Source organism: Cupressus sempervirens, chromosome 8 (genome assembly GCF_028749045.1).
Source record: "Cupressus sempervirens isolate cs-2001-9-10 chromosome 8, ASM2874904v1, whole genome shotgun sequence".
Taxonomy (NCBI): domain Eukaryota; kingdom Viridiplantae; phylum Streptophyta; class Pinopsida; order Cupressales; family Cupressaceae; genus Cupressus; species Cupressus sempervirens.
In genome coordinates, this window is record NC_143125.1 from 851,135,971 (window position 1) to 851,159,982 (window position 24,012).

Genomic DNA, 24,012 nt, shown 5'->3' on the forward strand with positions numbered 1-24,012 from the left:
TTCACGTGTAAATAAAAACACTGTCTTCCCCCTTCTTCAAGCCTTTCAAGGCCTTTCTAAACTTATCTCAACCCAACGAATCAAAACCATGTTTAAACTCCTATGACTGTTAGCAACTTAGCAACTTTTACATCAGTTAGCAATTCCTAATTCAAAGACCTTACTTGGCTCTAATGCATCAAATATGGTGTTAATCTGACCTTATTACATCACTTAAAAATTCAAATCCACAAGATTCAATCATAACCACCTATTGACAGTTTGGTTGCAAGAAAGTTGCTCGACAACTTTTTGTGCAACTTGACAACTTTTTCAAAATATGACAGCATGAACCCCCAATAACCCCCATTGACTCACACATAATCTATTATGACCTCATTACATCCCAAAATGACTTAAAACATCCAAATTCGTTATTTGATTATATTCATGAAATAGGCTAGGTGCCCCTGCGCCAATCTCCTTGCAAGGTTATAGGCCACATTTCTAGATTGGAAACCTTAATAAGAATTGATTCTTCCTATCATATAAACACAATCTTCTATGCGCTAAATACATAAATCTCAAATCTCAATTAGAATACAAGGAGAGAGTATTTTGATACATTTTTACAATAGCGACATAGTAGATCCAGATCACTTGATCAAAATCAGTCTTAACAGGCACAGAATGTCATCTTAATTCTATTTTACTTTTTTATTTATTTAAAAATTGTGATGGACTTAAGCTCCATATATATTCATCGGATATTTGGGTTTAAAATCTTTATAACTTTGACCTTGTAATGGAAGATTCTCATGGTCGTGATACTTTCAGCAGGGTTGAATGTCATGCTTCTTTGAACTTTTGTGACCAATATGTTAAACATCTACAATAATTTCTGACTTTGGTAAAGTGTCAGTACTTGTTAATTTAATGATTTAATTTAGAACCATAGTTGGAACTCCGTCATTTGATAACAGATTGTTTCTCTGAACCTTTTTAATTAACAATATATCCAGTCAGCTTAATTGAAGTTGTCTTAACACATATCTTTATTCTTTGAGATGCTTAGCTTCAATCAGAAAGGTTTGATTATGATTAAAAACTAAGTTATGTCATTCATAAATAAAATAATTTGTCATTGAACAAAATTGGAAAGCATTTAAAGCTTGTTGAATTAGTTCATTGTAACAAAAATAAATTATATTTTAATATCAAGAAGGTATATGCTTTTAAGACATTCTTATCCTTAATTAAATCATAAATGCATGTCTCTATTTATGCCTGTGTAGAAGGTAGTCATCCTTGTAAAATTGCTGATGAAGGTTGAATATTCTGGATTATAATTTGTATCTTTAAATTTATAGGCATATTGCAAGTAATCAATTTAGTGGCCATATACCCGCGAGCTTCTCCAATTTCAAGTTTTTGAAGGATTTGTAAGTGACCTCTTATTCTCTACTTTAAGGATTCAACGCTAATATTTCAAATTCTAGAAAACTAACACGGAACACATTTCTTCTCTGGCAGTCAAGCTTGTAGCAACAATTTTGATGGTGAAATACCGGGTTTCATTGCTAAGTGGAAGCATATTAAAACCCTGTGAGATGAATTTTCTCTTATATGATGTCAATTACTTATTTGTATTCTCTCTTATGCAAAAGAAAGCATACAAAATGCTTTTATATGCCTTTCAAAGTGAATGAGAGAACTAATAGAATATAATTTCACCATTGTTCTTCCGCTATAAAACCCATGGTAAGTTAAATAGAAGTTAATGGCTGGTAATTTTTTGAAATGGAAGAATATTGAATCATCTATGCTGCAGGAGACTTCAAGCTAGTTCTCTCAAGGGTCCAATTCCATCAAAATTTTCAAGCTTGATTGAACTGAATGACTTGTAAGGATTTCTTTCTCCTCTGATTCATCCCTTTATTTCAAATTTGGCTTCTAAAATAATGTGCCTAGAAATTGTGTATGAAGAGGAAAGTTCAGTTCTCTCTTAGCTTGATATCTACTAAGTTGAATTTTTCTGAATAGATCATTGTTATCTTTAACACATAAATACTTTTATTTATATAAGCTTGTTGAGAATATCCAGACAATGTAACTGGATTTCAATTGTTCAACACAATTACATATGTGAACAGGAGGATAAGTGATCTAACTGGTGGTGGATCAAATTTATCATTTGTGAGCAATCTAAACAAATTGAAAATATTGTGAGTAAAAGAATATAATTTATTTGGCATAGTCTTTGATGTATAGATCAAAGTTTTAGGATCGCAATATGTTTAGAGTGATGTACTCAATGAACACGTTCTTATATGCCTGATTGAAATTTCTCTTTGTAGAGTGCTACGAAGTGCCTTGATTTATGGAGAAATTCCTCCAGCGATAGGGAAACTCAAAAAATTGAAGACATTGTGAGTCAGTAATTTCAAACATCATGTGCATACATTTGAAAATTATATTAATTCTATGTACCTTTTTTGAATGTCTCCACTCTGATGTACTTTTGCAGTGTTAGAAATACTATCATTGCAATATGTAGTTATTATGATTTATATAATAAAAATGTTAATCAAAGAAGACTAGCAAATATTTCTTAACTGCCTCCTAAAAACTCAGTTCATACAGTTCTAAAATGTAGCAGTGGCATTGGTAAGCCCAAATGGCATTACCTAAAACTTAAAGTGGCTGCAGTGACACTTGAATGATGTTTTCTGAATATCCTAGGCCCACATCCTGATTTGATGATAACCTAATCTCAAACCTATCTTAGTGAACTACCAGGCTCCATGCAACTCATATATAAGCTTGTCCACCCACGGTGAGGGGTGTTCTTCATTGTCCTTTTATTCAAGGTCCTGTAATCAATACATATCCACATACTCCCATCCTTTTTCTTCACTAAAGTCACGACTGATGCAAATGGGTTCTTACTTGGTTTGAGGTGATCCATCTTTAATAACTCCTTAATTGCCTTTTCAATCTCTTCCTTATATTTATTTATATGTTTGTGGAATAGCATTCACAGGTTTAGCTCCCTCTAATTCTAACACATGATCAATACCTCTCTCGGGAGGGACTCTATGAGGAATGCTATCAAACATCTCAGAGTGCCTCAATATGACCCCCTGAACATCTAGATGATAAATCTTAGTCTGCTGTTCTCATACTGTAGGCATGATAAGGCACTTTTCTGCCAATTCCACTTCATCCCATCTGAACAATTGCTCCATCTTCCTAAGTGAGACCAACATGAGTTTACTGTACGATAACCCAATGAGTACTACTTTCCTACCTTGGTGCTCAAACCTCATGTCCATTTTCTCTAAATTAAAAGTAAACTCAACTGGAGACTTCAACCAGGTCATCCTGAGAATAACATCGTAATCTCCCATATCCACTACATAGGAGTTACCGACCATGTTGTAATCTGCCATTTGCATGTTAGGATCACTAATCATGCGATTACTCTGCAGCTTATGCTCACTAGACACAATGACTCTGAAGCCCTCACACTCCTCTGTTTGAAGCCCTTTCTTCTTAACCAAATTCTTAGAGAGGAAATTATTAGTAGCCCCTATGTTAATTAATGTAACAACTTGCTGCCCATGTAGCATACTCATTTAAAAATTTATTGCTTGCTTAGTACCAATATGTCATGCAATAGTTTTTCCACCGCTTGACTCCTCTCCTAATGTATTTTCCTAATCACTTCTCTTAGAATTAGATCATTGTTCTGCATCCCTTGATGCTGATTCAGTTGAAAAGTACTCAATATGTGCTCCTTCTGCTTTGACTGGACACTTGTGCAAAGGATCCCAAGGCTGTCTGCAATGGAAACATAGTTTCCTCCTAAGATCATTTAATTTCTGGCTGTCCAAACAATTTGGATCTTTCTTTTGCTAATGAGAATCCTTTTGAAAATGTTTCTTATCTTCATCCTTTTTTGAAGGAAAACCCTTTGAATGAAATTTATCCTTTGATGACAAAGGTTTCATGTCCCTTACCTTTTAGTAGGTTTCCTGCAATGTATAAGGATTGAAGCCCTTTATCCATCCCTTCAATGGCTCCACCAAACCATCAATAAACAAAACCAATAACTTCCCCTATGAAAAATCTGTAACCAAAATCAAAAGCCTCTGAAACTTCAATATTAATGCATGAACTGAACCCCACTACTTAACTTTAGATAATTCCTTGAAATGTAATTCTGGATTCTTTTTGTCAAAACGATCAATTGAGTTCTCCGTAAATTTTATGCATGAAGTAATTTGGTCATGCCCCTAGTGACTATGCTACAATGCCACCACTCGGGTGCTAAGCCATCTAAAAGTAACATTGCAAATTTACTGGCTTCCTCCTTTGGCATTGGGTTTAACTAGAAATAAGTATTAACCTTCTACACCCATGCTTTGGTAGTGATCTTACTTAAACCATCATAGTAGGGTAATGTGAAATTTCTCACTTTCTTTTGTAGATCACCATGTTGTTCCTACCACCTATGCGAGGAAAAAACTTCAAACTAACATCCTGTTGCCCCTCTTTTCACCATATACAAATTTTGCAAAGTGGAAAATAAACTAAGGTCGGGGTTCGTCAAAGTCTGGTCGTGTTGGCCTGACTTTTTTTTCAAAATTCAAAATTTCACAGTCGCTGATCTTGTTCAGATCAACGAACATCGCATGCCCGCAATTTCAAGATGCAAGCTATTTAAATAATGCGGGCGTGCGACTTGGTGCCATGTAGCCTTTCCTTCTCTAAACGACCAGTGAACTGTAAATTGTCAAGAACTTTCGCAGGTTTGTCAATACCTTTTTGCACGTCCTGGATTTGACACTATATCATTGGTTGAATCACCAAGCAACGTCAACCGTTGATTTCATTTAAATCAATGGCTAGCGCTTTCCTGCAAAAAGGAGATACTTGTCAGAAAAATAATGCGGGGAAGCAGAAATGGGACAAGTGGCAAGTGTTAGACGAGTTGGGATGATTGGAGATTTTGATTTGTCATTATGGCCAAAGTAGGTGATAAGGGTTCGAAGTTTCTGCAATCTTTGATTTATAAACGATCAAAGGCCAGCACTTGCCCGCAATTTGAAGTTGCTCAGGAAATAAATATTGCGGGCAAGCCGATTTTTGACGCGTGGCAAGGTGGGGTCGGATTATGGAAAAAAGAAGAAATTACGCCATGTGGTCTGCCACCCGTGCTCAGCTGGAGCTATTCATGATGTGTTTTCGAAAGATGTCAGAAATAAGTACAGAGGACAACACACGCGGATTAGAAGGCAGTCATGTCATTGGCCCAAGTGGATGATGCGAGTGCAGGATGAAGAGCTGTTTCTGATCGTTGATCTTGTTCTGATCAACGAACGACGCTTCCCCACATTTTAGATTAGAATGAAGTTTAAGGAAAGCGGGAATGCACCGTGTGGACATGTGTCCTTGGTGACATCTAGACTCAGAAACTCTGCATGGCATAATTTCTGTCATCGTTGATATTTCGAAAATCGACAATTGGTGCCAACCCACATTATGAAGCTGCAAGTTAGATAAGAAAAGCGGGAATGCGCCACTGCGACACGTGGACTGAGTGATATCAAGTACTTGCTTGCTAAGAGGAAGATATGGGATCTGCTGGCAGGGAATGTTGTCAGATGGCGCTAACTTATGTGGTGGTTTCTTATTGGTCAATACAGTTGGCTGGACTTTATCAGAAGGTGGATTAGCCTACTCGTTGATCTTGTCTTGATCAATGAATGATGCTTCCCCGCAATTTAAAGATGCAAGCTATTTAAATAGTGCGGGGAAGCGGAATTGTGACACGTAGCATTGTTTTTAAAAAGCCGAAAAGCTTATTGTTTTTCAAATCAAAACCGTCCGATTTGGTACAAACCAGTGGGCAAGGGAAATCTTTGATTAATGTAGAAGTAATGAAAAACAATTTCTCTACATATTTGAGTAATCTGTTCGGGATAATTTCAAGCAACCAAAACAGAGTAATGTAATTGCAAACGCTTGGTGGATGTGTGCACGTGGCTGCTGAAGGAATAACCAGTCAACTAAAAGAAGTGAAAGAATTAGCTCTGGAACATTCCAGATGGCTTTTGAGATTCACCAACGTACAAGTAACCAATCACGAAGAACTAATTCCCATCATGGTGGCTGCTAGGGCATATAGGACAAAAATTGAAAAGGGGAAGAAGTCCAAGTGATTTAGATTCGCCCCTTTTTTAATTTTCTGTTATAAATTTTGAAATCTTTGTTAATATTTCAATATGATAAATTGGTAGCTTGCCATTTGTCATCCAGAGAAGATGAACCGATTAATTTTTGTCGTTGGAAGAAATTGTGTATCAGTCGATGGGTCCCTTCGGGAAGGAAATTGTGTATCGGCCGACGGGTCCCTTTGGTAAAAGTCTTGTTATGTAGCCGATGGGTAAACAGTTTGTAGCGGGCATAATGTATCTGGCCGACGGACTCCTTCGGGAAAGTTCTTCGGAAAGTATTTATAACTCCTTCGGAAAGCATCGTAATAAAATCTTATCATCATATCTTATCATAGGAGAAAAGCATGATGTACTGATGGTATATGCGAATAATAATAAGAGTTCTTCTGTTTGCTGTTCGTATTCGTGTCTATTACCTGTGTGCATTGCTTAATTAATTCTATACGAAAAACATTTGGCGCCGTTGCCTGATGGATCTGGCACATAGGCAGGCGGAGATGAATTAAATGCCGAATCAGTTGAACAAAGACAAGAGTAAGCTGAAGGAAAAAGATGACATACGCGTTGCGCAGGAAAATTTAATTTTGGCTCAGCAGATAGAGCGTCGAAGGAGGTTTCAGAAGATTTTCGACGGAAGCAAGAGCGTGGAAGGATTGTTGAAGGAGACTCGACAACGGCTTGATTTGGTGGAAGAAGCGAGGGAGGAGTTTCTGAACCTGCATATGCCACAGGAAAAGAATCCTGACGGAAGCAAATCGACTCGCACGGCTCGGAGTGCCGAAGGAGCACGAGCGTGGAGTGACCTCTTCGTCCGAGATATACTTCCAGAACAGACAGCTACGATTGACAAACCCTCTTCTTCACCAACCAGCGCGGAAGTCCAAAACTGCGCGGGTGTTGAAAACAGTGCGGAAGCAGAAAACAGCGCGGGTGTGCAGAACAGCGCGGGTGTCCAGAACAGTGCGGGTGTCCAGAATAGCGCGGGTGTACAGAACAGCGCGGGTGCTCAAAACAGCGCGGGATTGCAAAACAGCGCAGGTACCCAACAAAACCCTCGACATACAGTAATAATGGCAGGTTCGAAGGAAAAATTGCCTAAATTTGATGGTGATGAAGCAGTTGATCCCATTCGACATTGTAAAACATGTGACACGATCTGGAGGGCGAATGGCATAACAGATACAAACGAATGGATCAGACAATTTCCCGCAACCCTACGGGGTGTTGCCATTGATTGGTTTACTGATGCCAATCCACAGAAATTAAATAGTTGAGATAACATTAAGGAGTTCATCGCAGAATTTCAACTTTTGCATGATGACAATGAAATTGTCGCAGAGATATTCAATACCAAGCAAAAGAAGAATGAAACTGTACGGGTCTTTGCCAGGAGGTTGAAGGACTTAATCAGTAAGATGGAGAATAAGCCCGCTGACGGGTTACAAAAAAGATGGTTCATTGAAGGCCTTCACCCGAAGCTGCGGAAGAAGATGAAGATCGTGCCGCCATCCACATACAATGAAGCGTACAACCGAGCAATGAACCTCGAAAGTGACCAGAAGACAAAGAAGAAGAAGAAGACCAACTCGTTCGATTCAGATGACGATGCATCCTCAGGAAATGATAGCAGCGATGACGAAGGAAGCAACAAGAAGGTTCGTGCCCTTCAGAAAGACATGATTCGGATGATGAAGGAATTCAAGAACATGAACAAGGAAACTAAGGGCAATGAACTATGGTGCACGGAGTGCAAGAAGGAAGGCCATACGAAGGGATCCTGCCCAAAAGAGCAATTTTGCGAGATCTGCCAGATTATGGGACACTCAGTAAAGGAATGCCCTTTCAATTTGAAAACAAGAACACCGCAGCAAGTGTTCCTGACACAGGAGGCCTCCCCGTCCAGAGGGAACGGGAACACTAGTACAGAAGGTGCCACATCGGGTGAATACAGAAACAACCGGCGCGGTCAAAATAACAACAATACCAGCAACAACAATAATGGCGGAAGGAGTCGAATTCAGTATGATGCGAATGGTCGGCCAATTGTTCAATGCCGTGCATGCAATGTGGGGTCACTTCGCCCGAGAGTGTACAACAGCGAACACACCGAAGTTGTTATGCAGATGGTGTGGACCTGGTGATCATGAAGATGCTAGGTGTCCGAAGTCGGGAGTAAACTTGATCACCGTCGGGACGAACGAAGAAGAGGTTTTGGCCATCACACGGAAGCAAGCAAAAGTGTTCCCCAACCCGGCAGAAGAAAAGAAGAGACTGGAAGAAGCACGGGTAGAGATCCAGAAAGCAACACAGGCAGAAATGGCACACCTGAAGGACACGCCGAGTACTTCCGTATGGAACTGCGCAGAACAGAACATCGTCCGACAAATTTTGCAAGCCGAGATACCTGTCAGGATAAGTGATCTGTTGCTCACTATGCCTCAGCTCCGATCGGCACTCACAAACATTGTTCCCGCTGCTCAACTACCAGGAGAACATGGAAGGAAGCAAGAAAGTGGAGCAAGTACAGTGCATAAAAAGGAGAAGGAAAGTGGCGCAAGTGCAGAAGATCCGATGTTGTTAGCCCTCTCATCCAGACACCATCCAGCAGTCGTCGAAATGGGAATTCTCGGGACTGTATTGACGAAAACAATTGTGGATGGAGGGTCTGGTGTCAATGTGTTGCTTGAAGACACTTGGAAAAAGTTGGGACAGCTGACATTATGGCCACCTACCTTCCAGCTGCTAATGGCCGATCAACATGGAATCAAGCCATTGGGAGTCCTGACAGCACAACCAGTGACAATCGGAACACAACCATTCCTGTTGGACTTCGTTGTGATTCCTCTGAAGCGGAGGGGATATGATGCCATTCTGGGCCGGGGGTGGTTGATACAAGCCAAAGCAAAGCACGATTGGAAGAAAAATACTTTATCACTCGAAAGCAAAGGCCAGAAGTATGTCATCGATCTGCACACTCGGATGGTCGGGGAAGAAGCTCTATCGTCAGATTCCAAAGGAGAAGATGATGAGAGGAGGCAGAGTATGGAACCCAATCAGGAGGGAGTCCTACAATTGGAAGGAGATGATGATTTGGATTCAGTAAATGGTCTTTACCACTGGCAGATAGAGGATTATGAGCTCTTTCCAAGTTGTAATATGCTAAGGATCGACGAAGGTAAGAAAGAAGGAAATGAATGTCCGAAGGAACACAGAGAAGCCGATGGAGGAAATGAATGTCTGAAGGAACATGGAGAAGCCGAAGGAGGAAATGAATGTTCGAAGCAACACAGAAAAGCCGAAGAAAGAAACGCGGGTATGACTGAAGCTGAAGAACAGAACATACAGTACGAACCCAAGAGAAGGAAAGATTCTACTGTACGACTGAGCCGGAAGAAAGTATTATGTCGAACCACAAATATAGGAGAAAGGTACCGGCAGCAAGAAAGACACACGATACCGTCTGCACAGGCAACAAAGAGGAAGGGCTCAATAAAATTTGTAGCAGTACAGAGTGAAAGTTTTATTGACGGACAGAAGGGGCAACTGATGGAGTCCATGCTACGGAGCTTCGGGAACAAACTGGGCGGTATGGAGATGACACAGAACAGGCGTAGCAGGTTTCAACTCAGACAGTGGGTGTTGAAGTACGACGATCAGAATGAGATCAACCCAGGCAAGTTCAAGGTTAAGTGGGTCAGGCCATATCAAATTCGGGAAGTGGGTGATAATGGAGCAGTAAAACAATGGATGCTAGACGGAAAAGAAGTTGCCGACACAGTGAATAGGTCGAAGTTGAAGGTCTGCCATGAAAGAAGTAACGCACCTCCATGGACGAACAACTGAGAGAAGAAGACTGTAAGTACTGTATATATGTAAATATTGTACATAATTGTTCCAGAAGTGAGATTTTCAAAATAAAAAAAAAAGGAAAAAAAAAAAAGAGACAAAAAGCACTGTATGGTTTTCCATAAGTAAAGTACAGATTTTGAAGTACCGTACGGTTTTCCATAAGTCAAGTACGGATTTTGAAGCACTGTATGGTTTTTCATAAGTAAAGTACGGATTTTGAAGTGCCGTACGATTTTTCATAAGTACGAATTTTGAAGCACCGTACGATTTTTCATAAGCAAGGTACGGATTTCATAGTGTCGTACGGTTTTTCATAAGCAAGGTACAGATTTTATAGTGCCGTACGGTTTTTCATTGGCAAGGTACGGATTTCTCAGCACCGTACGGTTTTCCATTTGTAAGGTACGGATTGCATAGTGCCGTATGGGTTTTCATTGTTAAAAGTACGGATTTTAGTGATACCGTACGGATTTCACAGTAAAGGGCATTGTACGGTATGCAATATATGCATGAAGGAGCACCACCGTACGGATTTCACAATAAAAGAGGAATACTGTACGGTTTTAACATCTGAAGAATGGTGTACGGTTTGTACGGGTTTCATATTTGAAGTACGGTTTTAAGGCAATGTACGGTTTCCACCTTCAAAGTTGCTCTGTGCCTCAGAAGATTAACGTACGGTTTCTGGAGCCAAAATTTGTTAATTTTCATTGTACAGACGGTGGGATATTGCAGTACGGTTTTTTTAAGCAGATTGGAATCTAGATTGTGTCAAGTTGGAAGCCGTACGGATTTCATCACAAAAGGATGACAGGAGGTTTTCTAAAAAAAAGAAAAAAAAAACGACAACAGAATCAAGTTGTTCAGAATGAGTGACAGATGATGCCAAAGGGAAGGGGACGCATCGATGGTTGCCAGAAAGAGTGCAGAATCGGCAGATAATGACAGAAATTGTGTGTTCCGTGCATTTTTGTGTGGGTTTTGAAGTGCTAATTTGGTCTTGGCGGCGAGTGCCGCAGGACCCCGCCGGGGGCGTTGCGGACCCCCAGTCGTTGCGGATATCAATCGTGGGAGTCTGACCAGTTGAGAAGAGTTGAAGTTGCTGCAGGCATGGAGTATCTGTCTACCAGAGGCAGTGGGAGCAGGTGTTGGCTGTGAGGCTGTCTTGGTGGATGCATAGAGAGCTCGGGAGGAGCTGATCATCCAGTTGGAGGCAATGCAGCAACACTTGGCTCAGGGTACCGAGGAGTTGGAAGCAGAGAAAGCAGCACAGGTGGCTATCAAGGTCAGCTTGAGGAGTCAGTATTGTGTTAGCCAAGGCTATAGATGCAACGGGATGAATATGAAAGTGATGTGGCAAATCAATATTGTTGTATTTGTTGTTTGAGTTTTGTTTTGTTGTCGTCAGGAGACGACTTTTTTTTTTGGGGGGGGATGATGTTGTCGGAAGAAATTGTGTTTTAGCCGATGGGTCCCTTCGGGAAGGAAATTGTGTATCGGCTGACGGGTCCCTTCGGTAAAAGTCTTGTTATGTAGCCGACGGGTAAACAGTTTGTAGCGGGCATAATGTATCTGGCCGATGGACTCCTTCGGGAAAGTTCTTCGGAAAGTATTTATAACCCCTTCGGAAAGCATCGTAATAAAATCTTATCATCATATCTTATAATAGGAGAAAAGCATGATGTACTGATGGTATATGCGAATAATAATAAGAGTTCTTCTGTTTGCTGTTCGTATTTGTGTCTATTACCTGTGTGCGTTGCTTAATTAATTCTATACGGAAAACAATTTTCCTATTGTAACGGTCATCTCTCAAACCTATATGTATGAAATTCAATGATGAATCAAAGGTCGGCAAATTTTGGTGTGAAGTACTATTTGTTGCAGAGCCAATTGAATGGTATTTTATTTCAATTATTTTCCGCTCCAGTAGATGTTGTGATTAGTTAGTATTTCCTTTCCGTTTGCAGAGAACTAGGGAAGAACAGAATTTCATTTCCCCTGTTTTCCGAATTCAAATGGGTGTGATAAGTATTGTTGTAATTCATTTGGTGGAAGGATTCTGTTAATTTTTGTCAGCTTTTTCAGTCTTAGTTTAGCTTTAATTTTTGGTTTAAATCTGGTTTCGTATGAATGGATTTATGGATTCATAAGAGGTGTGGATATGTAAATCTATTTTCAGTATTTAGAAATTTTTCTTGCCTGAATTGAGTTCTAGTTAGGCTTAATTCGGTTTGCCTCTTCTACTCTCAGGTTAAGAGCATTACCCACATTAGTTTTAGGATCAAAACATAATTCCTTGAGCATTATTCACATAGGGAGCTGTACCTTAATTTAGAGGGAAACTAGCTATTCTCAGAAACAGTTTCCCAATTGTTGTGTAAAGTTGTTCTTCATTACAAATTGGGCAAATTGAAAAGAGAGTCAGAAGAAGAACAATTTGTTTACCAACACATCCATGTATATTTTGAAAGAGATAGCTGTTTGTAATTCTTCTTCATCTTCCCAATCTCTTTGAAATCGTGCTTGTAATTTCGTAATCTATAACTCGTTCTCCAGTTGTATAGAAACTCTAGGGCGAAAGGTGGTTACAAGTAGCCTTGAACACATTGTCCTCTCTACTCTAGTGGCATGGCCAAAGTTATCAGCAGTCTATCCATTGTAATATTCCCATTATAAAATAAATTATTAATCAAACTATTATTAATGGGCCGATTGATTTAGTATATCTTGGACTCATTTTTGTTTTATTTCCGTAGGTTAGTGTAGCCGTCGGCTATCTTTGTCAACTCTCGGAAAGTTTTCCCCGACGGGTATTTAAGCACGGTTTATAGGTAGTTGTTAGGCAGGCATTTTGGATTATTTTCTTTGTACTACGAATTCTTGTTGGAGTTCTGATTTTGTTCACCATTTCGGAAGTGAAAGATCTTCCCTATTTGGCTCATGTGGTTTCGATGGGATTTAACCCTCACCCTACTTTTTTGTTGCATGTAATATTTCGCTCAGATCTGGCAAATCAAAGCACCATCTTGTTGCAGAAATTAATTGAAGGTTATATATGTTCAATCTCTATTATTGTTTGGTTTTGTTTCATAAATTCGGATCTATAAGTTTGCATGAATGATTGTTCCCTCCAGCCGTACCCCACAACACAAAATACATCTTCTGTATCACAGCCTTACGCATCTATACATCCGTACTACCTTGTGTCTCTACATCTCCTCTCATCATACGACTTTGACTATATACATCATCTGTACGATCATTCTTGCATATCATACGACTATTCCTGCATACTGTATGATATTTCCTAGATACCATACGACCATCCGTAGACATCGTACGACCAATACCGTATGACATCTTCCTTGCTTCATCATACACAACAAACTGTACAACTTCTATCGTCCTTGGTAACTGTACAGTACCACTTCATATCCGTACTGCTATCTACAGTCTGTACGACTACTGCAATAACACCATCGGGTGAAGTTCTTCATCAGTGGATGGAAAAGGATTGTTTCCAATGGAGATGTAGGGCACATGAACATTATAGTGGTACCACCATTATATCTTTTCTATCCATGGTTCCCACCATAGTTCAAAATAGCGTTATCGACAACTTATCACAAAGGGAAAATAAAAAGGTATCAACAAATATCGAAGATAAGTTGGAAACTTATTAGGAAAATATTGGCAACTTAACAAATTGGTTAAATTTAATTAGAAATGCATTTTTTTTTTGTTGCAAAATTCAATAATGAGATGCATCGATGACTCAGTAAATGAGTACACAAACCAAACAGGCGGATATATATATATATATATATATATATATATATATATATATATATATATATATATATATATATATATATATATATATATATATATATATATATATATATATATATGCAAATAGGATACAAAATTGCATCCTCATGTCAAATATTGATGACTAGTAGCCATAGTCTAATAGTTTGAACTCTGAAGCAAACTAAAAATAGAAAATTGTCTTTGTAAAAAATAAGCGAATACAATATCAAAATAGTCTACCTTACTCTTCCCCTTCAGAGCAAGCTGGACATATATCATCAACACACACTCTAAACCATACATCACGTTGACTCAAAAGCGAATAGTGAGCAATAGGGAGCTTGAATGTGATCATATCTAAATTATGAATGGAACATTTATGTCATAATGTACAGTCAACCAATAATACATATAACCAACGTCACTATTGAGGGCACAGTAATCGTGGAGGAGACAAGAATAGAGAAACACAAAATATATTGCATATACAACACATATATAAATATAATGTATTGAGGAGCAATTATACATTGCCAAGGGAAAACAAAGGAGTTTGATACACACAGAAAAGGAAATGACAGTGAAGAGAATTAGCAGATGGACAGAGGACCATTATGCAAGTAATGGAGAACGTAAGTAAGAGGATAAATTTAATATAAAAAGCAATTAAGAGGAATGAAATATGAATGAGGAATACAAAGTCAATGAAATAGGAAGGGGAATAAGCACAGTTAGTGGAATGTCCCCATTTTTAGTATGTTCTTGCAGTTGGCTTGGTCAATTCACCATCACTAAGGGATCTCTTTCTATAGATATTATTTCCCTTTTTTGATATTTTGACGGTTGATTTGATTATGTGTTTATCTATCCAATTGAGATGCAAGTAAGGAAAGAACATGTATGACAGTATATATGTGTATATACACACATATACACACACACACACATAGTATTAAAGATAGTTGATAGTGGGATTTGAGGGTCTCAGTTGTGTGCTTATAGGATTTCTAGCAGCCTATTGTGTGTTTTGGCTCCGAGGGACTTGCTATTTATAGGAAGTCAAACTCTTGCTTCCGATGAGCTTAGTTGAGTTAAAGGAGTTGAGTGATGCTCTTAGTTTGGGCTCCAAGTTTGGGCTCCAAGAATCTTGGAGGGAGCGTCTAATTATAGTAAGTCAACCTGTCATGCTCATTGATCGTCTTTCTTCATCAGGATCACTCTGGTGTTGTCAGATTTCAATTTTTATACTTCTTCAGTTGTTTTTGTAAGACAGGTGAATTATTATTATTTTTCATCTAAATCTGCTGAGGTTTTTATTTTTGTTGGTGTTGTATGTTGGACACTTTAGTGTCTGTAATGTCCCTTTTTTTTGGGACATTATAATTCTGTGTGGCTAGCTCACTTCGCCTGGGTTTCAGGGGTGAAAAGGTTCTTTACAGAGTTCAGTTCAAGATTTAGCCCAGACATTTTCAGTTCCAGTCCCATCAGAGCAATTTTGGCAGGTTGTCCAGATGCTTACTATTTTTAGTAAGTAATCAGAGCTCAGTAATTTTGGTACCTCAGTGTTGGGTTGGAAGCATCTTGCTGAGAGCTTTGCAACGAGCTATTGCACATGCTTATTAGAGTTCATTTGGTCAGTTATTTTAATGCCTGATGACCATATGGTTTACTGACTAAGTGACTATTAAAGTTCATTTAACTTGTCCCTTTATTTAAAAAGGTACTATGTTCACTTAAGTGACTAAAATAAAAAAAGGTGCTTTATCTCACATTGCTTGAATGAGCATGCTTCACATTGGGAAAAGTAATAAAGGTACAACAAGCTCCACATGAGAGGATATATGAAGATTATATTATTCAAACAAATATTAATTTGGGAGCTGAAAACAGTTGTTAGTTATTTCTTCTAAGACGCAAACCCTTGAAGAAGTATTTGAAGGTTGGACACAAACTTAGCCTTCTTACAGGTTTAATCTATATTGCCAATTTGACTATTATTTATGTTTATAAGATTGGATTACTTGGATTGTTGTATGTTATTGTATTGCTGTTATATAATATAGTAACATATTTTGACAGATTGTTGTGTTAATTCTTGGTTTATATATGTACTTCTGAATATTGGAGGAAATAAATACACTTTTTCTAGATTTTCTCATATGCTTATTTGCTGGTTATGAACGATTAATGTTCTGAAATTTAGAGTAAATATTGGTTTACTATTCGAATTTGAATTTGCACTTAAATATCAAAGGTTTTGGAAAAATATCCGAAAAGGGATATTACAGTGGTATCAAAGCCAAGAATCCTGCCATCCTATAGAAATACACACAAGAAATTTATGAAATCAAATATTCCGAGTCTTGGTTGCTTAAATGTGAATGGTTAAATCTTGAGGACAAAAACCCTCAAGTTTCTGTGTTTTTTTTCAAAGGAGGTTGGAACTCACCCCAACCTTCCTGCATTCAAGTGCAAACAATTTGGGAAGAAAATTGGCAAGTAAGAAGTTTAGGAATCGAAGAAAAGGAGGTATGATTTTTTTTTAAACATTGGTAAACTCAAATTCTAGGTTATTTTAGCTGCGAATATATAGGGTGGAGATTGGTTTCAGCTCAAGGTTAGAACCCCAGTGCAGACAGTTTGAAACAAGTTATTGTTTGGTATAAATGTTGGCTGCTGCAAAAACCTAGAAGAATTCCTCACGAGTCGCGAAACAGACATAAATTTCCAGGCGGGCAGGTACTTGTGACTTTAAACTTTTGAAGAACGTCATGGTCGTGTGACATTCCGTCCACACTGGTGAAGGAATTTTGAACCTTTTGAAAGAGACTTGGGGTAGTCGTCTTATCTAAACCGGAGGTGGACAGAAGAAACATAGGTCGCGGCAGCATTGTAGGGTTATCCCAGTTGGGTCAAGAGCTGACCAGTGAACATAGTTGGAGTGCGTTTGGCATTACATCTAGTTGTCCAACAGAGCATGAGTTGAATACTGTGTGGAAAAATCTAGGAAGAGAGTGGCACGTGAGCCGTAGGAGTGCATCTTTTCGTGCTCACAGAATCTCAGTAGGACACCATTCTAACTGAACTAGGAGCTCCTTATTTGTGAGTAAGTGTTGAGCAGGAAGTGGATGTGTCATAAGGGGACTAATAGGTCAAATGATGTGTGTATGTGCAGTAGTGGGTAGCGTTTTCACGTCGGACATCTACACAAGGTCACTGTTGTTGGTAAAATGTATAATGTAGCCGACGGGTAGAGTAGTATCCGAACGGGTGCGTGACGCTTGAGTCACCCCTTTGGAAAGGTACATGTACACGTCCGAGATGGACTTTGGAATTATCGATAGATCATTGTAGTCATTGTAATTAGATTATAATCTGCAAGTGCATACATGAATAAAGTACCTGTTCTAAATTGAAATGTGTTATACATGTGTTGTGTTGTCCTGCATTTTGTCACCACAAAATGTAAGTAACAGTACGAAACTTTTTCAAACTAGTTTCGCATTTCTCTGAGTTTATTTCATTATTTAATTGGTTAGTATTGATCAACCAATCGGTACCAATTGATACAATGAATCTTTTTATTGAAGGCCTTCGTCAAGTCTTTTTCATTTTGCTTTCTGTCGAGCCTTTGATTGATTTTTGAAGCCTTCACAGTCCGTTCTTTGCTTTTGAGTTTGCGTTTGTTTGTTTTTAGTCTTTTGGTTTTGCTCATGTCACGCCTTTTGTTTTCCCCTTCGATTCGGTCTAACCTAGAGGTCAATCAGAGTTGTCAATCAAGAGATATGGTCATTTTAGTGCTTCAAAAGTGGACATTTTCGGTGCAACAGCACGAATTAAAAAAATGATGTTATATTTTCATTTTGACATTCACTTTTTGAAAATATAACATTTTTCTCACTTTTTGTTATGTTTTTAAGTTACTTTATCTTTTAAATTTATAAGTTAAAGTGACTATAGTGCACTTTATGTTATAATTTTAAGTTGAGTTACTTTTTAATTTTTCACTTAAAGTGAGTATAGAACTATATAGTTACTTTTTAAATTTTTGATTTTTAAATCAAATACTTATATAAATGTCACTTTAACTTAATGTTTATGACTTATATTGATTAATATAATGCATAAATATTATTTTTGACCCATATTGTTGACATTTTTATAAAAAAAAGTGAAATGCATAACTTAAAAGTCTAAAAGTGGACATTTTATGTGCATATGCATGTAAAAAAAAATGAAAAGTGGAAACTTTTCATGTTAATGCATATGAAAATTCACTTTGAGGATACTTTTCATGCCATTACATCAAAATCTTGTAAAAGTGGACCTTTTTGATGCAATGATATGAAAAGTTGAATTTTCATGCTTGTGCATGAAAAATGTGAGATATGTTTATAAAATATGCAAGTGACTACAAAAAGTGAGATTTTGGAAACTTGCACATTTTAAAATATGTAATGGGCTTCAAAAAGTGAGATTATATCTCAAGACATTTTAAAACATGCATTGGACTCAAAAAGGTCCTCTTTTGCCTTCCAACATGTTTTAAAATATGTAATGAACATAAAAATATCCTATTATGTGAAGAAAACATGTTCTTGCTCCAAAAACCTCCGATTTTGCTAATAACTTTTGATTTTCTCCATGGATTTGAATGAAATCAGTTGCATTCATCATGTTTTGGAGAGGTGATCATTTTGCCTTCATCAAAAATCAAGTTATTGCACCCAAAAACGTGTTTGAAACTCCCGAGCTAGGGCACGTTGTTTGTATAAAACTCTATAAATCTTCAAAGTTTGATCACATTTTTGTATGGAATCAAACCATTTTGGCCCCATTTGCTGATTACATCACATAGTGATCACCATTTTTGTGTTTAAACATCAAATCGTTTTGTTTGGAAGGTCACTTTTTTTGCTTGGAGAAACACGTTTTTGTTTAAAATGCCTGAAAAATTGGGGTTTTAATCCACTTTTATGCATTTTGAAGTCACTTTTTTGAATTTTGATCCATGTATATGCATTTGGAGAAGTTTTTGCATTCACAAGTCAAAAATGACTTTAAAACATGCATTTTTTAGTCACGTTTTTGCAAAAACGGCCTAGATTTTTGAATAAAAAAGTCATTTTTGTTCAAAAAACTCAAAAAATTGCATTTTCAGTCCATACATTTGATCAAAGGGATTGTTTTTGAGTTTTAAATGCATGATATTGTTTTTGGAGACCATTTATGTGACACTTTCATGTCAAATCCGACCATTAAATGTCCATTACATGCAAGTGCGGAAAAAGTGAAAAGGTTGTTTGGAAATCTGGATTTAAGGGAGAATTGGTCTTAAGACTATAAAACTTGCTATTTTAGCTCTTTCTCCTTCATTTTTGGCACATATTCTTCATGTAAGTGGACCTCTTCTTTCTTGCATTTTAATTCATGTTTATCCTTGCTGATTTTATGCATGAAATTGTTGAATGGATGCCATTTGTAAGAATCTTTGCCTTAGAATGTGCATTTTTCCTTTAAATATGAATTTCTCCTTCATTTTGATGTTTTTTGTTCTTCCCCAAGTTCCAAATTCGAATTTCATCTTTGGAGTGCATTGCATCTTGGCATATTTTGAGTTGTTTTCAAAAGTATGTTTTTGTTTTGTTTTGGTTTTATGTGTTTGTTTGTCAGTTTTTTTTCCATTTGGAGAAGTTGCAAGTTTTTTCCCAAAACCTTGTTTTTCCTTCATTACATGCGAAAGCGCTATCATTTTTGACATTCCATTTCCATATCATTACACCTCACATCTCATCCGACAAATGTGATTACATGTTTTTCACCTCATTCGCCATTCACACATGCATGTAATCCCATTTTCTACTTCCATTTTCATCCATCTCATTTTTCGCTTTCATTCGCACAACACGATTACACGAAATGTCGTACGTGTAATTGCATCTAAAAGGTCCAATTTTGACTAAAAGTCACTTTTTGTAAAGTAAAAAAGATGTCTTTTTCTCTTCTACATATGCATTCACACCTCCATGAGCAAATACATGTTTCCGTATTTTTCCATACTTTTCATCTTAGCCTTCATCTGCAGATGCATGTAAAGCGTATCTTTCACTCACACTTGCATCTCATTTCACCCTCCACCTTCCTTTACATGTAATCCATTTTCCGTGCAGTGACATCTTAAAAGCCCAAGTCACTTTTTGAAAATCGGCAATCTCCATTTACACGCATTCCCATGCGCCAAGCACTTAAAAAAAAAAAAAAGAGCTAAAGGTGCTGATGGAAAGTTGTTCCGAGTGTACATCCGAACATCGTCAAGAAGGTTTTCAAAGTGTCAAAGACTCCAATTTGTGCTGATCTACAAAGGAGAATTCACGACAACTTGAGCGAGAAAAGATGGATCACATCAAGTTTCCACATGATAATGGACAATTCATCAAAGAGAGCTAGAGGTTGTCAAAAGACGCAACACTATGGTTATTAACGTGAATGCAGCAATACAAAGTACAGGAACTTCCAATCCTGTTATCATCTACGATTGCATCATCAAGTACAAGGCCTTTCAGAATTGTTCTTTTCTCTTCCGTCTTCTTTCTTCTTCTTTCATGTTTGTAGTTGGAGAAGATGCATTACATGAAAAAGTGTAATTGCATGAAATGCAAGTTACATGTATGTAAAGGATGTAATGCGAGTTGCAAGTGCAGTTGCACGTAACCTTATATTTTCTCTTGTAGTTAGACTTGGTCAAAGTTGGTTGAGTTGCTCCCACTTTTTCCTCCCCTTTTTTCTCAACTTCTTTGCCTATATAAAGGAGTGCCCCCTCATTGTAAAAATTATCTTTTGTTGTATGCAAGAAAGCTTTGCCAGATTTCTGCAAGCATAACTTTGATTGTGTAGTACAAATTTGGGAGAAAAGTGAATAAAAGAAGCAATTGGATTCGAAGCTTTGACTGGAAGCAATTGTGATAGAACAAATTAGAAGCTTTGACTATAATTTGTGCCTATTGTCTTGATTCATGTTATTATTGTGTGTTCAATAAAAGAGCATAGAGAGTTAAGAAACAATTGAAGCTCGAGCTTTGACCAGGAACAATTGTGAAAATCCATAGCTAGAAGCTTTGTCTGTGGCTTGTATTTTCATCTTAATTCTCAAAATAGTTAGATTGTTCTTACTTTTAGGAGTCTTTGTGCCCTAATTGTAAAACTTTTACCATATAGAAGTATGCCCGGACTTAGAGCCAAACCGGTAGATTTTAGCTAGCTTTTGAGTTAGTGAAGATTTATCGGTATCACTGTTTCCAGCTCTTGATAGAAGTGTAGTTAGAGATTTACCTTGCCATTATTCGTTCTACGAGTAAGTGGATCCTTTCTTGAAAGTTAAGAAGAAAGGATATTAGTAACACCTTCTTTATAAATCTCTCAATTTCTTGCTTACCTTGAGTTGATCCAAAGAACAGTGAGAAGGGGGAGCCTTCCCTTTAATGTAGGAGAGACTCTGTCTCACATGTTGTGGCTGGTCATCCTATTTTGCAACTGAATTTTTACCCAAAATTGTCGGTTGCAAAATATCCACCCAACATGTTGAACTTCTTACCCTATACAGTAAACATTTGGTGCCGTTGCCAGTCGTATCTGGAACGAAGGAATGAGGATTAATGCCGAATTTGCCAAACAAGGATCAAAACAAGGTCAAAGATAAAAATGAACTAAGTACAACAAAAGAAATTTTAATTTTAACACAGCAAGCAAAGCACAAACAGAGACTTCAGCAAATTGCCGATGGGCACCAAACGGGTGAAGAGGCACAGTCGGGGGGAGTGCACTTATCTAGTAGGCTGAGTAGTGCCGAAGAATTGTTGGAAGAAACTTGACAACGCTTGAATTTGGTAGAGGAAACAAGGGAAGAATTCCTTAAACTGTATACACCGAGGGGAGAGTGTCTGAACGGAAAAGAAACAACTCGCATGGCTCGGAGTGCCGAGGGAGCACGAGCGTGGAGTGATCTCTTCAATCCTGATACACCAGACGAACGGGTATAGACGGAGAATAGAACGTCACTTGAAGACTTTTCACTAGACAACACAATTGTTGGGAACAAGATTGTAGTCCAGAACAACGCGGGAGTCTAGAATAGCGTGGGAGCACAGAACAGTGCGGGAGTCCAAAACAGAGTGGGAGCACAGAACAGTGCGGGAGTCCAGAACAGTGCGGGAGCATAGAACAACGTGGGAGTCCAGAACAACACGGGAGTCCAGAATAGTGCGAGAGCTCAGAACAACACGGGTACACAAGTACCTCAGAATCAAAGACAAGTAACGATGGAAGGCCCTAAAGAAAAGTTGCCCAAGTTTCATAGTGATGGTTCAGCAGACCCTATCAGACATTGTAAAACGTGTGAAACCATATGTACTGCAAATGGTGTGATGGATGAGGATGATTGGGTAAGACAATTTTCAGTGACCCTACGGGGTGTGGCGATAGATTGGTTTTCTGACACTAGTCCTCAGAAACTTAATACATGGGAGAATGTTAAAAAAGAATTTATAGGAAAATTTAGATTACTCCGAGATGATAATGAAATAGTGGCAGAGATATACAACACCAAACAAGAAAAGAATGAGACAGTCCGAACCTATGCCAGGTGAATGAAAGAATTGATCGAAAAGATGGAGAGTCAACTAGCGAATGGGTTAAAAAAACAATGGTTCATGGAGGGGCTACGGCTAGCTCTTAAAAAGAAAATGAAGATTGTACCATCGACATCGTACACCGATGTGTATGCTCGTGCCATGGATTTGGAAAGTGAATAGAAGACGAGTAAGAAGAAGAAGCATAAATCCTTTGATACAAATGATTCATCCTCGGAAAGTAGTAGTAGCGATGAGGAATCGAACAAAAAGGTGAAAGCACTATAGAAAAACATGCTTTGGATGATGAAAGAATTCAAAAATCTGAAAAAGAATCCGGATACAGTAAAGGGAGAACTGTGGTGCACAGATTGCGAGGAGGATGGCCATACAAAGGGTTCATGCCCGAAGAAGTAGTTTTGTGACATCTGCCAGGTGGCGGGGCATTCCCTGAAAGAGTGCCCGTTTAACTTGAAAGCAAAAGAACACCAGCAGGTGTTACTAACGCAAGAAGCATCGAACAATAGTAATAACACTAGCAATGATGCAACTTCAGGTGGATATCAAAATAATAATAGACGCGGAAGGGGTGGAAACAATAACAATAACAATGGAGGCCGGAGTAGAATACAATATGATGCAAGTGGACGGCCGATGATACAGTGCCGGGCATGTAATCTTTGGGGTCACTTCACGAGGGACTGTACTACGAAGGAGACGCCGCAGCTACTGTGCAGATGGTGTGGTCGACCATGAAGATTCAAAATGTCCAAAGCAAAGCGTAAATTTATTAAGTATTGAAACAAGTAATGAGAACGTGTTGGCGATCACGCGGAAGCAGGCGAGGAAGGCAAAATATCCGAATGTGGAAGAAGAGAAGGAGAGGTTACAAAAAGCCCGAACAGAGATAGAGAAGCAGATGGAAGCAGAGAAGTCACAAGTAAAAGACACTGCTGAACCCCGAAAAGAAACTTGGCGGAACAAAACATGGTGAAACAGATAATGCAAACGAAAGTGCCAATTAGATTAAATGATCTTCTTCTCACCATGCCACAGTTGCGTATGGCTATTATAAATATGACACTGTCCCTAAAAGTTACAGAGGAAGCAAAGGATAGTAAGGAAACAACCATGGCAGCAGCAACAGACCTGATTTTACTAGCACTTACGACAAGTAGACACCTAGTAGTGGTGGAGATGGGCATTCTGGGTATGGTGCTAATGGATACAATAGTAGATAGAGGATTGGGAGTGAACGTGTTGCCGAAAGATATCTGGAAAAAACTTGGACAACCAACACTATGGCCACCCACCTTTCAGTTGCTTACATCAGATCAACATGGGATAAAACCCTTGGGCACTCTGATGGCGCAGTCGGTAACAATTGGGACACAACCATTTTAACTGGATTTTGTAGTCATTCCATTAAAGAGAAGAGGGTACGACGCCATCCTGGGATGGGGGTGGCTGGTGCAAACTAAGGTAAAGCATGATTGGAAAAG

General features: G+C 38.3%; 1 protein-coding gene across 1 annotated transcript in view; it reads left to right on the forward strand.

Annotated features, from left to right (window-relative positions):
- LOC149545093 (putative LRR receptor-like serine/threonine-protein kinase At1g53440) overlaps positions 1-24,012 on the forward strand; it is a 227,777-nt gene that overhangs the window by 122,854 nt on the left and 80,911 nt on the right. Inside the window, exons 7-11 of the mRNA XM_089795589.1 lie at positions 1,350-1,421; positions 1,513-1,584; positions 1,811-1,882; positions 2,133-2,204; positions 2,337-2,408. Coding sequence (XP_089651715.1) covers positions 1,350-1,421; positions 1,513-1,584; positions 1,811-1,882; positions 2,133-2,204; positions 2,337-2,408 — 360 coding nt within the window. The remainder of the gene's footprint in view (positions 1-1,349; positions 1,422-1,512; positions 1,585-1,810; positions 1,883-2,132; positions 2,205-2,336; positions 2,409-24,012) is intronic.